A 15013-nucleotide genomic window follows, 5' to 3' on the forward strand; every position below is an offset into this window, starting at 1 on the left:
TCAGCAGATCTCTCTCAACAGAATGGTTCTAGGAATGCCCAGCAATTTTTTCTTAATTACTTAATGTTTTTAATAACCCTTTTATATGTCTGCAGCTTTTATCTCATCCTTTCTCTGTGTATTTGATCCATTTTATCCACCTAGCAATTCTGGGATATAGTTTAGCTTTGGAGACAATTGTTGATCCAAGTTTTCCCATAAAGAGTAGGAACAATTTTTCACCTGGTTCTTTCTGCTGAAGTGTATTGGTTCTAGTTACATTACAAACATTTTCCTTCATAGATTCTTACTTATCCGCTTCTAGGCAGTGCAGAGTAACAGAAGAGGCACTGGGGAAATACATCTGAGTTATTGTATAGCTTCAGTGTCTTTCTCCTACCTTAAGGTTGAAGTGGCAGCTGGCTCTTTGACTCCTGTGGCCACATCAGTTTTGCCCTTACCATTGAACTCTACTTCGAAGACATCAGTAAAGTCGCTGTATGATGGACAAATCTGGACATTGCCAGGCCGACTCAGTGAGTAGAAGAGGTATTATTTAAGGCAGCTTTTCAAAGGTAGTTCCTTAAAGCTTTGGATATGTGCTCTACAAGCTTCTCCAAGCTGAGCCACCGAGTTGTAATTTTAATGTGACACTAAACAGAAGGATGGCATATATATTTTCTTATTATCTGTATTAAATGAGTTTATTTTTATTTTGATTACATTTAAAAATTAAATCTAATTTAAATTTTAGCTTGGTTCTTCTACTTTTTGGAGTGCAGTTCCACTATACCGTTTGTGGTTAAGCAATCTTGGCTTAGAAAGTGTTACCTGCCCCTAATGTAAGGACAACACTATACAAATTAGTTGTCTTTGGACTGCAACTCCAGTATTCCCCAGCTGTACTTATAGTCACATAACTATATATAGCACATCTTGAGTTGGAGTCTATCAGATCAGGCAAAAAATTGCCTGCAGTCAGTGGGATTCTAGGCTGATATATCTTGTAGACATCTGGTTGAGGAAACAAGGATTAGATGATCAGTTAGTTGGACCTGGCGTAAGGTTGCTTCCTATCACAGAGAATATTCTTTTTTAAAAAAATCTCCTTTTGAAAATTTATTGACCTATGTTTAAAATCTATGGAGAGTGTTATTAGTTGGAGCGAATGAATTCTAATAATAATTGCTGAGATGTCCTTTACTTGCTTTTTGAGGCATTTTATGCTTCTTCCAAAAGAAGGGCAAAACATTGATTGGGTAGAAATGTTAATTTACATGTAACCTGGTTTGTTTTCAGGAATCCAACCCTTTCTATGGAGCAAAGATGATGTGATTCACTGGCTAAGATGGGCTGAAAAAGAATATTCACTCAGGAAATCTGATGATAGTAATTTTGAAATGAATGGAAAAGCCCTTTGTATTCTCACCAAGGAAGATTTCAAATTTCGGGCACCTAATTCAGGTTAGAGGTGTTGCCCTCCTCGGTCAAGGCTTTGTGTGTTTGCATTCTTATCACGGAATTATCCCATGTAGCAAGTATAAATGAGGAATAACTCAAACACTATGAGATACATGAAGTCTCTAATGTCCTTTGAAATAGATTTTCTTTCCAAATTGTGTTTTATTGACAAGAAATTATTGGTTGAACTAAAGCCCATGGATTGGGCAGCTTTACAATATGATAGATGTCTGATGGAAAGAACCAGGTTACTCTAGTGGCTGTGGTTGATCATATTTATATTAATACACTTTTTTCAAATTGTGCTTCCTTGGGGCAGGAGGTAAATTAATTCAAACTGAATGTGCTGAATGCATTGCAAGTTTTAACAGAAAATTTCAGATTCCCACAAATGTGCAACAAAACTATATTTCTGGTTTGCAAACATTAGAAATTCCCAAGTTGAAATAGTTGAAATAGTCCTTTTGAAATAAACAGCAAATGGAGAGGGTGGAGGTACTCAAAAATTGCATCATTTTTGTCACCAGTTGGTATTGATACAAATGGAGTGGGATTGGTATTTATGTTTCTTTTCTCACAGGAGATGTATTATATGAATTACTCCAATACATAAAGACCCAGAGAAGAGCCCTTGTGTGTAGCCCTCTCTTTAACATTTCCTTTTGGGATATAGACCATAACCTGACCCAGAGCTCTGCAGAAGGTGAGTGCTGTGCAACAGTGGTTATATGCATCATGCTAAATAATCTTTGGCTCACATTATGGGCCAGTATATATACAGGAAGATACACAGGCAAAATCCATACTGATCCCCCAGAGCAGGGGTCCCCAACCTTGGCAACTTTAAGACTTGTGGACTTCAACTCCCAGAGTTCAACTCTGGAAGTTGAAGTCCACAAGTCTTAAAGTTGCCAAGGTTGGAGATCCCTGCTCCAGAGGGTTCCATATACAGTCTTCAGCACCTCATTTCCTAAATTAGGAATTACCTCTTCCTGAGATCTTGCAATGTTAATGCTCAACAGCTTATTGGTTACCATACTGACAGAACAGGTTCAATTGATAATGTGCCATCAGGTCTGTGGTGACCCTTAGTGACTTCATAGATTGTCTCCAGGAGGTTTTGTCCCAAAACTGGCCCAAACTTAGTATACCCATCACTGCTGAAATTGAGTCAATCCAACTTGCTTCTGGTCATCTCTTCATTTATTTTCTTCTATCTTTTCCAACATTAGAAATTTCACTCTGCATAATATATTCAAAATATTATCTGAGCCCGGTTGTGCCTCAGGTGGGAACTCTGGATTGATGTATTCATTGAGCCATTTGTTTAAATTCTTTATCTGAGGTATTCTCAGGAGTCTTCTCCAACATTACTAGAGCAGCTTATGGGAGGTCAACTACAGTTCTGTAGGCAAAGCATTCCTTCACATAACTTTCTAATTTAAAGATGTGACTTAAAAGGAAAAAAAACAGTTGGGGAGTTAAGATGAAAGTAAACTAAGTGATCTTTATAGCAAAGCCACAGGAAGTGGCTCCTGCTATACTGTATGTCTTTTCCATGGATACATCAGTTAGGATGGCATTAGCTTAAGCAAACCAGTATTCTGATTCAGTCAGCTGAATGTATCTGTCTCTCTGCTGTCTGTCTGCCTACAGTAAAGTTTAGATAAATAAATAATGAATTTGTATGGATCACTATCATAAACATTTACAAAATATTCAAGAATTGGTCTAGGTACAGATAGCCTGGGACAAACCTGATAAGAGTTTTCTTTATATAAAAGAAATATATGATCAAATAGACTTCAAAGATGACTGTGTTCACAGCAAAACAACCACAGCTAATGTATCTAATCGCAGTACCTTCTGTTACATCGATTTCCAGTTGATTAGCATAGATCTGCCTTTCCCAACCTGGTATTTCTTCAGATCGTTGTACTGTACTTAGTGAGCTCCAGAATGAAGAGGGCTGGCTTAGAAAATGTCAAAAGCTCTGTTTTGAATCTGGTCTCTTCTCACAGGTACCAAGTGCCAGTTAGAAAATTTCCCAGCTAAGGTCCCTGCATTGCCTTCAGAATATCCAACAATCTTCACTAGTCATGCAGGTTACTCGGACTCATCTCAGTCTTCCACCAAGACACTCTGTACTCCTGGGATGACCCCTCTTGCTTATAGCAACCCAGAGATCAGCCATGGTGGAAACATTTGCTCTTTTCCTGTAAAATCAGCTGCTCTGGTCAGTGGAAAAATAGCAGGTAAGGGTAAATTTACCAAGATGTTATTCTTTTGCTATGTAGTTGACAGGAATGCTTACCTGTTCTTATACATCATGGGCATTTGCTCCACTCCCCCCATTGGTTAACAGCACCGATTTGGAAGCATGGGAACCCAACTTTATTCACTATTCAGCTATGGTCACTTGCAAATGCATCCTACAGCTGTCTTTAAAAGTGATGCAGTGTAGCAGGAACTAATCCAGGGGTGAAATGCTCCCGGTTCGGACAGGATCATCCGATCCGGTAGCAATGGCAGCGGGTGGTTCGGAGAACCGGTAGCAAAAATCCCTACCTCCCCCATGCCCAGGTGAGGTGCACGATCATTAAAGGCTTTTTTAAAAAAAAAAAATTAAAGCATTTTTTCTACAACCTCTTTGGCCAAAAAAATGCTGTTAAAAGTAAAAAAAAAAAGCCTCTGATGATCGCGTGGCTCAGCTGGGATTGTCAGAGGCTTTTAAAAGAAAAAAAAACTTCTCACGATCAAGTAACTCAGCTGGGATTGTCGGAGGCTTTTAAAAGCATTTGTTTTACAACCTCTTCAGCCGAAGAGGTTGTAGAAAAAATGATTTTAAAAGTATAAAAAAAAACCTTGGCCACGCCCACTCAGTCACATTACCTCCCCACCACCAAGCCACGCCCACAGAACCGGTAGTAGCAAATTTTACATTTCACCACTGAACTAATCCATGTTATTCTGTCTTGAACAACATTTCTCTCAATGTAACTAATTCTCAGACTGTAGGTTACTTTTGGAATTCATCTACCGGCTCCTCTCTGATAGCCAGTATGAATCAGTTATCAAGTGGGAAGACAAAGAAACCAAGATCTTTCGGGTTGTAGATCCCAAAGGCCTTGCTGGACTCTGGGGTAATCAAAAGGTACTAAATAAGGCAATCCTTCTATAAGCAGAGATAAATTTCTGTTCAGATGCACTGATTAGGACTAGTACTCTCAGCCTACCTGGAGGGCACCAATTTGTACATCTTCTATAGTCCCCCAATGTTCTTTGGAGATAATTTAACAAAGTTATATTCCCAAGGTGTGGGTAAATGTACATTTGTCATAATGTTGGTCAGTTTTGTTAAAAGTAGAGCTGGGAATATCCTAGCTATTATGACAGATTAAAGGGGAGCACAGAAGATGATTTGATACAGTCTGGGAAAAAGGGAGTACTTGCATGTATTTATTATACAGTATGTCTGCCTTGACTTTCCTGTAAGAATTCAAGGTAGCATGCACTGGCATCCCTCATTTAATCATCAGAACAATTTGGCATAATAAGTTGAGCTGAAATATTACGACTGGCCAGAGTCTGCTAGAGATTGAATGGGGACTTAAATGTGGGTTTCCTAGGTCTTAGTTTGCTATCTTATCATTGCATCAGAGTGTTTCGCTTTTACATTCTTATAATTCTAAATTAATTCATAAAGCTAGTACTTTAACTGTATGTAAAACAAGGTATTTATGCTTGGTTACATAATTCCCATCCTATCTCCACTGAAAGAGGTTATGCATGCAGGTTTCCTGACAACTCTTTTCTAATTCAAATTAGTAATTAGGCAAGAGAAAGCAAATTGATGTTATAATCACAATTTTAAACTATTTTCAGAACCGAAGGAATATGACATATGAGAAGATGTCAAGAGCATTGAGGCATTATTATAAACTCAACATCATCAAAAAGGAAACTGGACAGAAATTATTATTCAGGTGAGGTCAAGATGCATCCCTGAGCCTCTCCCGCGCATTTCCCCTCCCACAGTCCTTGTTCAGTGGGTGCTCTCTGCAACTTTACTTAAGAGAAACAGAGTAAAAAATTTTCTCTCAAATGGTTTGGTCATCAAATGACTGAGATGTGTGAAAGGCCAAGTTTCACACCCTATTTCACACCCTGTTTGAATGACCCTATTGATACCAGAAATGAGAAGATGATACACATATTTTATTATGTTGATTAAGCTTATGAAACTTATTTAGAATTGAAAACAGTGGCAAAAGAGTAAAAAGAATAACCCCTGGAAGCTTTAACTCAACAGGAATCTTTCAGGAACAGCCACACATCCAAAATACAGTGCAACAAAAACACAGCACAAATCAGCCCATAAATTAAATGTTAGAAAGGATTCTAAATTGTACCTAATTCCACATTTCAAAGGATGGCTATTTTCTTTCTCTGCTTTTGCTTTCCTGATAAGAAGCCAGTCTGAATAGATGCCTCTCCTCTGGGAATGTAAAGCAAAAGAACAAAGGAAAAAAAAATGGGATTCTCCCATCTTATTTCTAAAGCTGGTCTGATGGACAGAACCTTCCTGTCCCTGCTTGGTTGCTCAGAGTTTATGTTTTTCAGACTTTGCTGATTTTTGCCCAAGGGGTTGAGTCAGAGGATTAACAATATCTATTATCTTGATAGGAAAGGTGTGATATGTTTTTATGTTGATATTTTTCCTGGTTGCCATGAGCCACCTAGGAATACCAGGCGAGATGAGTGGCTATATAAATTTCATAATTAAATAATCTTGATTGACAGGTTTAAGCGCAATAACTTTTATGTATTTTTGGGGGGATGTTTTTTCCTCCTTCATTGCAACTTTATCCTTTGAATCTTGGAAATTCTGGACCATAATCCCTTGTCAACAAAATGAATTACAATTGCATTTTAATACTTGACTAATGTGTTTTGAAATTCTATGCAAATAGGACTAGAAGCACATTTTTCATTTTAAAGTATCTTTTCATATAAGAAAGCAGGGATATTAGCATATCCAGTGCAACACTGTTTGACTTCCTGCATTAACATAAATATTTTAATAGATACAGAGCAATCCCTTTTTGTCCCTGGATTATGTGTTTTTGTGTGTGTATCTCTTTGTGTATTACTGAAAGGAGTCGGGAGGGTATTGGATTATCAGGAAAAAAAAGTTGATTATTTTTTTTAATGCTTAATTCCAGATTCCTAAAAGTTCCTGGAGAAATAAAACAGTACACAGCCAGTAAATTGAACAATGAAGAGCAGAAAGGAGAGGACTCAAACATTTTACCAGAAATCTCACTGTAGACATTTGCCAATTTTGCCATGCCATAGTGGCCATCAAGAGCTTGTGTTAATCAGCAGGAAAACATTTGATGACCATATGAAGACAGAAAACAAAAAAGGCCTTGGGGAATTGTGCATCCTGTAAATGAAATGCAAAGAACTAATCCAGTGGATGTCTGCTGTCAAACGTAATAGAAGTATATGTGCAAAACAAAGTTTAAAAACTGAATCCACAAATCAGTTCTAGTTCCTCAGTCATGTGGCTGTAGAATTTCTTAGGTGTTCTCAAAGTTATTCTCCTACCCATATAAAAACACCTCATGGGAAATTAAGCAGTTTTTCATCTGGAAAAAAACAACAAAAAGCCTCAGATACTTGCAATGATCATTGTTACAGAATACTTTCAGAATAACAGAGTTGGAGGTCTTCTAGTTCAACTCCCTGCTCAAGCAGGAAACCTATAGCATTCTGGACAAATGGCTGTCTAATCTCTTCTTTAAAACTTCCATTCATGGAGCACCCACAATTTCTTGAACAAGCCAGTGATTAATTGTTCTAACTGACAGGGAAATTCTCCTTATTGCTAGGTTGGATCTCTCTTTGTTAAGCTTTTATCAGGGGTGAAATCCAGCAAGTTCTGACAGGTTCTGGAGAACCGGTAGTGGAAATTTTGAGTAGTTCGGAGAACCGGCAAATACCACCTCTGGCTCAGGGGTGGGTTCTACTTACCTTTACTACTGGTTTGCAACTGAGCCGTGTGTGCGCTCTTCTGCACATGCGCAGAAGCGTTTTGATGACATTGGTGGGCAGGGCCTCCCGCCGGTTTTATTACTGATTCTATAGAACCGGTGAAAACCGGGGGCAACCCACCACTGCTCTGGCTGGCCCCAGAGTGGGGTGGGAATGGAGATTTTGCAGTATCCTTCCCCCAGGAGTGGGGTGGGAATGGAGATTTTGCAATATCCTTCCCCCAGGAGTGGGGTGGGAATGGAGATTTTGCAGTATCCTTCCCCTGCCACTCCCATCAAGCCACATCACGCCCACCAAGCCACGCCCACAGAACCGATAGTAAAAAAAATTGGATTTTACCACTGGCTTTTATCCATTAATTCTTGCCTTGCCTTCAGGAGCTTTGCAAAATAGGTTGACCCCTTCTTCTCTGTGACAGCTCCTCAAATATTGGAAGACCACTATCGTGCCACCCCTAGTTCTACTCTTCATTAGTGATACTAACATCTAATGTGATTTTGGTACTACCCCTCTGTTGATGCAACCTAGGACTGCACTGGCTTTATTGGCAACTAGCATACATCTGGCTCAGTGGTGAAATGTAAAATTTGTTACTACTGGTTCTGTGGGCGTGGCTTGGTGGTAGTGGGGTAATATGACTGAGTGGGCGTGGCCAATTTTTTTTTTTTTTACACTTTTAAAACCATTTTTTCTACAACCTCTTCGGCTGAAGAGGTTGTAAAAAAATGCTTTTAAAGCCTCTGATGATCCCAGCTGACTTGCTTGATCGGCAGAGGCTTTCTTTTTTTAAAAAAAGCCTCTGACAATCTCAGTTGACTTGCCTGATCAGCAGAGGCTTTCTTTTTTTTTTTAAAGCCTCTGACAATCCCAGCTGAGCCGCGCAATCATAAAGAGGCTTTTTTTTTAATTTTTAAAAGCATTTTTTCAGCCAAAGAGGTTGTAGAAAAAATGCTTTTAAAAATAAAAAAAAAGCCTCTGATGATTGTGCGGCTCAGCTGGGCAAAGGGGGGGGGGCAGGGATTTTCGGGCGATCCGGGAGCATTTCACCCCTGATTTGGCTCATACTTAAGTGATTGACTCCTAGATCCCTCTCACTTGGACCGCAACAGGTGAGAGAATGCTACAGAGTATGAGATCTCTTACTCTGTAGTGGGTTTCCTCAGAAGACAAGGCTGTGGGAAGTGTTTTACAGGAGCACATTGTGACCTTCGTTGCCAGCTTCCCCATTGAGTTTGCCTGTGAGAAGCTGGCAAGAAATGTTGCAAATGGTGATCTCGTGATTGTGGCTTGCTGCCAAGTTTTAATTGTGAGCTGGGCACCTGTATGCCCAGAATGCAATCCTATGACTGCGGAGATGTCGCCACAGTTGAAACTTTGTGCTCCAGTCGTAAGTCCTCATTCGGTGTTGTCATAATTTTGATCTGTTGCTGAATTAGTGGTGGACTACTTGTATTGTGAATGAAGCCACTGTGTGTGCTTCAACAATTAGACTGGGTTGAAATCTCTCCAATATAGGGCATGACATGGCTTATGTGAATCCAGATAAAGACTTGCTTGGCAATATTTAATCGCTATCAAAGTCAGCTATGGGATTCATTTGACTTTCACTCTGCTTACTTTTAAAAAATGGAAATAATTTTCTTCTTAGAATTAAAAAAACATGAAATTTGCAAATCTAAGTGTTAATTGCTTCCTGTATGTTTTGCTTGATTCTTCCAGCAACCATTTCCTGATTGCTGGCATTTCATTGCTGTTAGTACCCTTGCTAGTAAAGGGATGGGAAGACTGCAACAACAACAAAAAAACTTGATTTGTAAAGAAGTAAACTTGATTTAGGACAGTGTTACCTCTTTTCCCAGGCAGTCCACTCAAGGTCACTGGGAGAAAGAAGGTAAATGAATTACTGTAATCATCTATAACAAATTATCATTTGGTGCGGCTTTCACAGGTAAAAGTTTGCCCAGTTTTCTTAGAGATTTTATAATCTCATCGAATTGCCGAGTGGTTTTATAGATCAAAATCAAAGTAATTAATTATATTTAATAAATAGTTTTTATCTTGTACTCTGAAGTTTCTGTTTTGTTTGTTTTATAAGAGATAAATGGGATCTGCGGTAAAATATTTTTATTTATATGCTATGCTGCTGGGTTGTTGCTGCAGTCTCTAGATCTTCATTTTTTCATTCCTTGACAATTTCCCAGCCAGTCTTGCAATCCCTCACTCCTTTCCTCACCCAGCAGCAGCCATTTACCTGCCTGCTGGGAAGGGGGAAGGGAAGAAGGAACACCCATGAACCCTTCCTGGTCCATGCAACCTCTCCACACCTTCCCACGACCTGTGCCCTCTCCACTTGCCTTCCCTAACTCATGCAACACCTGTTGCACACCCCATGCAACTTCCATGACCCATGCAGCTTGTTTTGGGGACCCCACTGTGTGCCTTTTCAATCCACAGATCCCCAAATGTCTTTCCTTTTTCTGCAGCACCTTTTGCATACCCCTGTACATCTTCCCCAACTCCCCCCCCCCCCCCGTGAATGTTCCCTGGCCCATGCAGCACCTGTTGGGCACCTCCTTCCTGATCTATGCTACCCGTATATATATATGCCGCCCATCTCCGGAGACTCAGGGCGGCTTACAATGGGTTAAGCAATAGCATTCATACTTTTGTATATACCTGCTTAGTAGGGCTTTCGGCCCCCCCTAAGCGGTGTTCTTTTTTATACAAAGTCAGCTTATCACCCCCACAATCCAGGTCCTCATTTTACCTACCTCGAAAGGATGGAAGGCTGAGTCAACCTTGAGCCTGGTGAGATTCGAACCTGCAGTAAGTGCAGGCAGCTGGTGTTACTTAACAGCACTTTAGTCTGCTGTGCCACCAAGGCTCCTTCCTTCACCCCATAGCATCCCATGCACCCATCCCAACCCTGTGATGACTCTTGGGCACTTATATGCATTTCACAACCTGTGCCGTCCCCGTGCACGGTCTTTGATTTGCACAGCACCCCTTGTTCACTCCCAAGCAAGCTTCTCAACCACTTCCCACACAGGCCATTCCCAACTGATACCATACCTCACATACACACACTGACTTTCATGCATCCATCCTAACCTACTTTTCCTCCATGTAGCCAACATGACCCAGAGAGCACCTAACACGGCATGAGGGATCTTTGGGGTATTGATTGCCAAGGTGGCGGTGGAGACCCCCAGGCTTATGGTCATGGGGGACTTTAACCTGCCGTCTGTCGGCGAGGCGTCTGAGGCGGCCCGGGAGTTCATGGCTTCCATGACGGCCATGGACCTGACCCAATTAATTCATGGGCCCACTCACACGGGAGGACACACTCTGGACTTGATTTTTGTCTCTGGACAGTGGATGAATGATCTTGAGATAGGGGAGTTAGTGATTGAGACCTTGTCATGGTCGGATCATTCCGCCCCAGGCTGGATCCTAATAGGTTCCAGATGGAGCTTGGGCCACTTCCTGAGGCTCTGACTCATGGCTCGGCTGAGGAGCTGGTGGCCGCCTGGGATAGGGCGGCCACTGACGCTTTGGACTGAGTCGTGCCTGTGCGGCCTCTGACCCCTTGCCGAGTCTACCTGGCTCCTTGGTTCTCTGAGGAGCTGAGGGAGATGAAGCGCCGGAAAAGTCGCCTAGAGAGCAGTTGGAGATCTAGTCGCTCTGAATCTGACCGAACACTGGTAAGGTCTCAGATTAAGACCTACCTAGTGGCGATAAAAGCGGCAAAATGTAACTATTTTTCCGCTCTTATCGCATTGGCAGATAACCGCCCGGCCACCCTGTTTAGGGTGACCTGCTCCCTCCTCACCTGGGAGCGTGGGAGGATCCCTTGCAGGGTCGTGCTGAGGATTTTGTCTATCTGCACGATAAAATCACTCAGATTCGGGAAGGCTTGGTCTCTGACTGGGTAGGTACAGACGGGATGATGGGTGCCGGTCTTGAGACTGCCATTTGGGAGGAGTTCGACCCTGTTGCTCCCGAGGACGTGGACAGGATACTGGGGGGGGCTGAACGCGACCACATGTTTATTGGACCCGTGTCCCTCCTGGTTGGTGCTGGCCTCCCGGAAGGTTACGCGAGGCTGGCTCCAGGGGATTATCAACGCTTCATTGAGGGTGTCTTGCCATCCGCCTTGAAAGAGGCGGTGGTGAGGCCCCTCCTCAAGAAGCCTGCTCTGGATCCGGCTGTTTTGGCTAACTACCGTCCGGTCTCCAACCTTCCCTTTTTGGCGAAGGTTGTTGAGAGTGTGGTGGCGCGACAGCTTCCTGGGTACCTGGATGAAGCTGTCTATCTGGATCCAGTCCAGTCCAGCTTCAGGCCTGGGTACAGCACAGAAACGGCATTGGTCGCGTTGGTGGATGATCTCTGGAGGGCTCAGGATAGGGGTTGCTCCTCTATCCTGGTCCTGTTAGATCTCTCAGCGGCTTTTGATACCATCGACCATGGTATCCTGCTGCGCCGGTTGGAGAGGTTGGGAGTGGGGGGCACCATTTTGCAGTGGTTCTCCTCCTATCTCTCTGACCGGTCGCAGTCGGTGTTGGCAGGGGGGCAGAGGTCGACCCCGAGGGGCCTTGTTTGTGGGGTGCCGCAGGGGTCGGTCCTCTCACCCCTTCTGTTCAACATTTATGTGAAGCCGCTGGGTGAGATCATCCGTGGCTTTGGGGTGGAGTTCCATCAGTACTCTGATGATATTCAGCTGTACATCTCCACCCCAGGCCATCCCAACGATGCCCTTGAAGTGATGTCCCAGTGCCTGGAGGCCATGCGGATCTGGATGGGGAGTAACAGGGTTCGACTCAACCCTTCCAAGACCGAGTGGCTGTAGCTTCCAGCGTCCCGATATAGCCAGCTGGTGCCATCGCTGGCTGTGGGGGCGAGTTATTGGCCCCCACGGACAGGGCTCACAACTTGGGCGTCCTCCTGGATGCACGGCTGTCTTTAGAAGAGCATATGACAGCCGTGGCCGGGGGGGGCTTTTTATCAGGTTCGCCTGATTCACCAGTTGCGTCCCTTTCTGGATCGGGACTCCTTATGCACAGTCACTCAGGCACTTGTAACTTCCCACCTGGACTACTGTAATGCTCTCTACATGGGGCTCCCCTTGAGGAGCACCTGGAGGCTCCAACTGGTGCAGAATGCGGCCGTGCGGGGGATTATGGGAGCGAGGGGGCGCTCCCATGTGACACCTGTCCTGCGTGAGCTGCATTGGCTTCCAGTGGTCTTCTGGGTGCGCTTCAAGGTGTTGGTTACCACCTTTAAAGCGCTCCATGGCATAGGACCTGGGTATTTGCAGGACCGCCTTCTGCCGCCGATAGCCTCCCACCGACCAGTACGCTCCCACAGAGAGGGACTCCTCAGGGTGCTGTCAGCCAGGCAATGTCGGCTGGTGACCCCCAGGGGGAGGGCCTTCTCTGTGGCAGCTCCTGCCCTCTGGAACGATTTGCCCCCGGAGATACAAAGGATATCGGATCTCCGGGCCTTTCGCCGTGCCCTAAAAATTTTTCTTTTCCATCAAGCAGGGCTGGTGTGAACCCCCCCCCCCCCTTTTTAGCTTTTTAAATTGTCAATGGGTTTTAGTTTGAATGTTTTAAATTTTGGGCCAAAGTCATGTAATTCTTTTAAAAATTTGAAATTTTGTATTGGTATGTGTTTTAGTTCTGGCTGTGCACCGCCCTGAGTCCACTAGGAGAAGGGCCGTATACAAATTGAATAAAATAAATAAATAAATGAATAAATTCCATTATAATGGGCTGCTGAAAGTAGCAGAAACTAACAGATGAACTACAGCAGGGGTGTTAAACTCACGTCGTCATGGCATTATCACGTGACGTATCACAACTTTTTCCCCCTTTGCTAAACTGGGCATGGGTGTGACCAGCATGTGATGCATCTGGCCCGCGAGTGACGAGTTTGACAGCCCTGAACTACAGTATTGACAATTACCCAAGAATACAAGTTCTGATATACTTGATTTAAAAAGAGCAGCCGTTATTCTCTCAGAGTAGATGTTACAGATCAACAAAAGTGGCAGAGGTCCAGACAACCTGGCCAACAAAATTACTTAATATCTGATTAATTATTTAATAACTATGTAATACATTTCTGGAATACTGTACAGTATAAAATGTCCTAATTTGCCATTTTTCTATGTTAAAAGGTTCCATAAACAAGTAAACACTCTGTCATCATCTTGATTGTAATTGTGATTAAGATTAGGGAAATGTCCAAAGTTTAGTTTAGTTTAGTTTAGTTTATTAAATTTCTATACCGCCCTTCTCCCGAAGGACTCAGTGCGGTGTACAGCCATGTTAAAACACACATAAACTCACAAAATTTAAAAACAATTTAAAACGAATATATTAAATTTGGCCCACAAAGTTAAAAATTGACAAACAACCCAATTTAAAATTCATATTCTAAGCCAGCCCGGCCTGTTGGAACAACAGGGTCTTAAGGGCACGGCGAAAGGTATGAAGGTTGGGGATCATACGAACCTCCAGGGGCAGGTCATTCCAGGGGGCAGGTGCCCCCACAGAGAAGGCTCTCCCCCTGGGTGTCGCCAGTTGGCATTGTTTGGCCAACGGCACCCTGAGGAGTCCCTCTCTATGGGAGCATATTGGCTGGTGGGAGGCTACCAGTGGCAGAAGGCGATCTCGTACATACCCAGGTCCTAAGCCGTGGAGCGCTTTAAAGGTGGTAACCAGCACCTTGAATCGCACCCGGAAGACCGGGAGCCAGTGCAGCTCGTGCAGGAGAGGTGTTACATGGGTGCACCGTATCGTACCCATAATTACCTGCCCGGCTGCATTCTGGACCAGTTGGAGCCTCCGGGTGCTCTTCAAGGGGAGCCCCATGTAAAGAGCATTACAGTAGACCAGACGTGACGTGATGAGGGCGTGAGTGACCATGTGCAAGGCGTCCCGGTCCAGAAAGGGATGCAACTGGTAAATAACCTGATAGAAAGCTCCCCTGGCCACAGCCGTCATATGGTCTTCTAAAGACAGCCGTGCATCCAGGAGAACACCCAAGTTGCGAGCCTCTCTCAGGGGGTCAGGATCTCGGTGGCGCTAGTGATGGAGCTAGCTGGCTATATTGGGACGCCAGAAACCACAGCCACTTGGTTTTGGAAGGGCTGAGCCTGAGCTTGTTTCTCCCCATCCAGATCTGCATGGCCTCCAGGCACCGGGACGTCACGTCAAGGGCATCATTGGGGTGGTCCGGGGTGAAGATGTACAGCTGAGTATCATCAGCGTACTGATGGCACTTCACCCCAAAACTATGGATGATCTCAACCAGCGGCTTCACATAAATGTTGAACAGAAGGGGCGAGAGGACCGACCCGTGCGGCACCCCACAAACAAGGCGCCTCGAGGTTGACCTTTGACCCCCTGCCAACACAAACTGAGTACGGTCAGAGAGGAAGAAGAACCACCGCAACACGGTGCCCCCCACTCCCAACCCCTCCAATCGGCGCAGCATGATACCATGG

At 43.8% G+C, this 15013-nt stretch overlaps 2 protein-coding genes across 2 annotated transcripts in view; both read left to right on the forward strand.

The window, feature by feature from the left end:
* The first annotated feature begins 405 nt into the window (after positions 1-405).
* Positions 406-7563, forward strand: ETV7 (ETS variant transcription factor 7). Its single transcript, XM_070941476.1, has 7 exons — positions 406-515; positions 1279-1443; positions 2021-2143; positions 3462-3695; positions 4452-4594; positions 5326-5426; positions 6666-7563. Exons 2-7 carry the CDS (start codon positions 1380-1382, stop codon positions 6769-6771), a joined length of 771 nt encoding a protein of 256 aa, XP_070797577.1. The 5' UTR covers positions 406-515; positions 1279-1379; the 3' UTR covers positions 6772-7563.
* The window catches only part of OARD1 (O-acyl-ADP-ribose deacylase 1), a 40893-nt gene continuing 33442 nt past the window's right edge, over positions 7563-15013 (forward strand). The window contains exon 1 of the mRNA XM_070941479.1: positions 7563-8887. Within this exon, the coding sequence (XP_070797580.1) occupies positions 8843-8887 (45 nt within the window). The 5' untranslated portion in view covers positions 7563-8842. The remainder of the gene's footprint in view (positions 8888-15013) is intronic.

This window comes from Pituophis catenifer, unplaced genomic scaffold (genome assembly GCF_029215685.1).
Source record: "Pituophis catenifer annectens isolate HBS135680 unplaced genomic scaffold, rPitCat1.0.hap2 SCAF_3, whole genome shotgun sequence".
NCBI lineage: Eukaryota > Metazoa > Chordata > Lepidosauria > Squamata > Colubridae > Pituophis > Pituophis catenifer.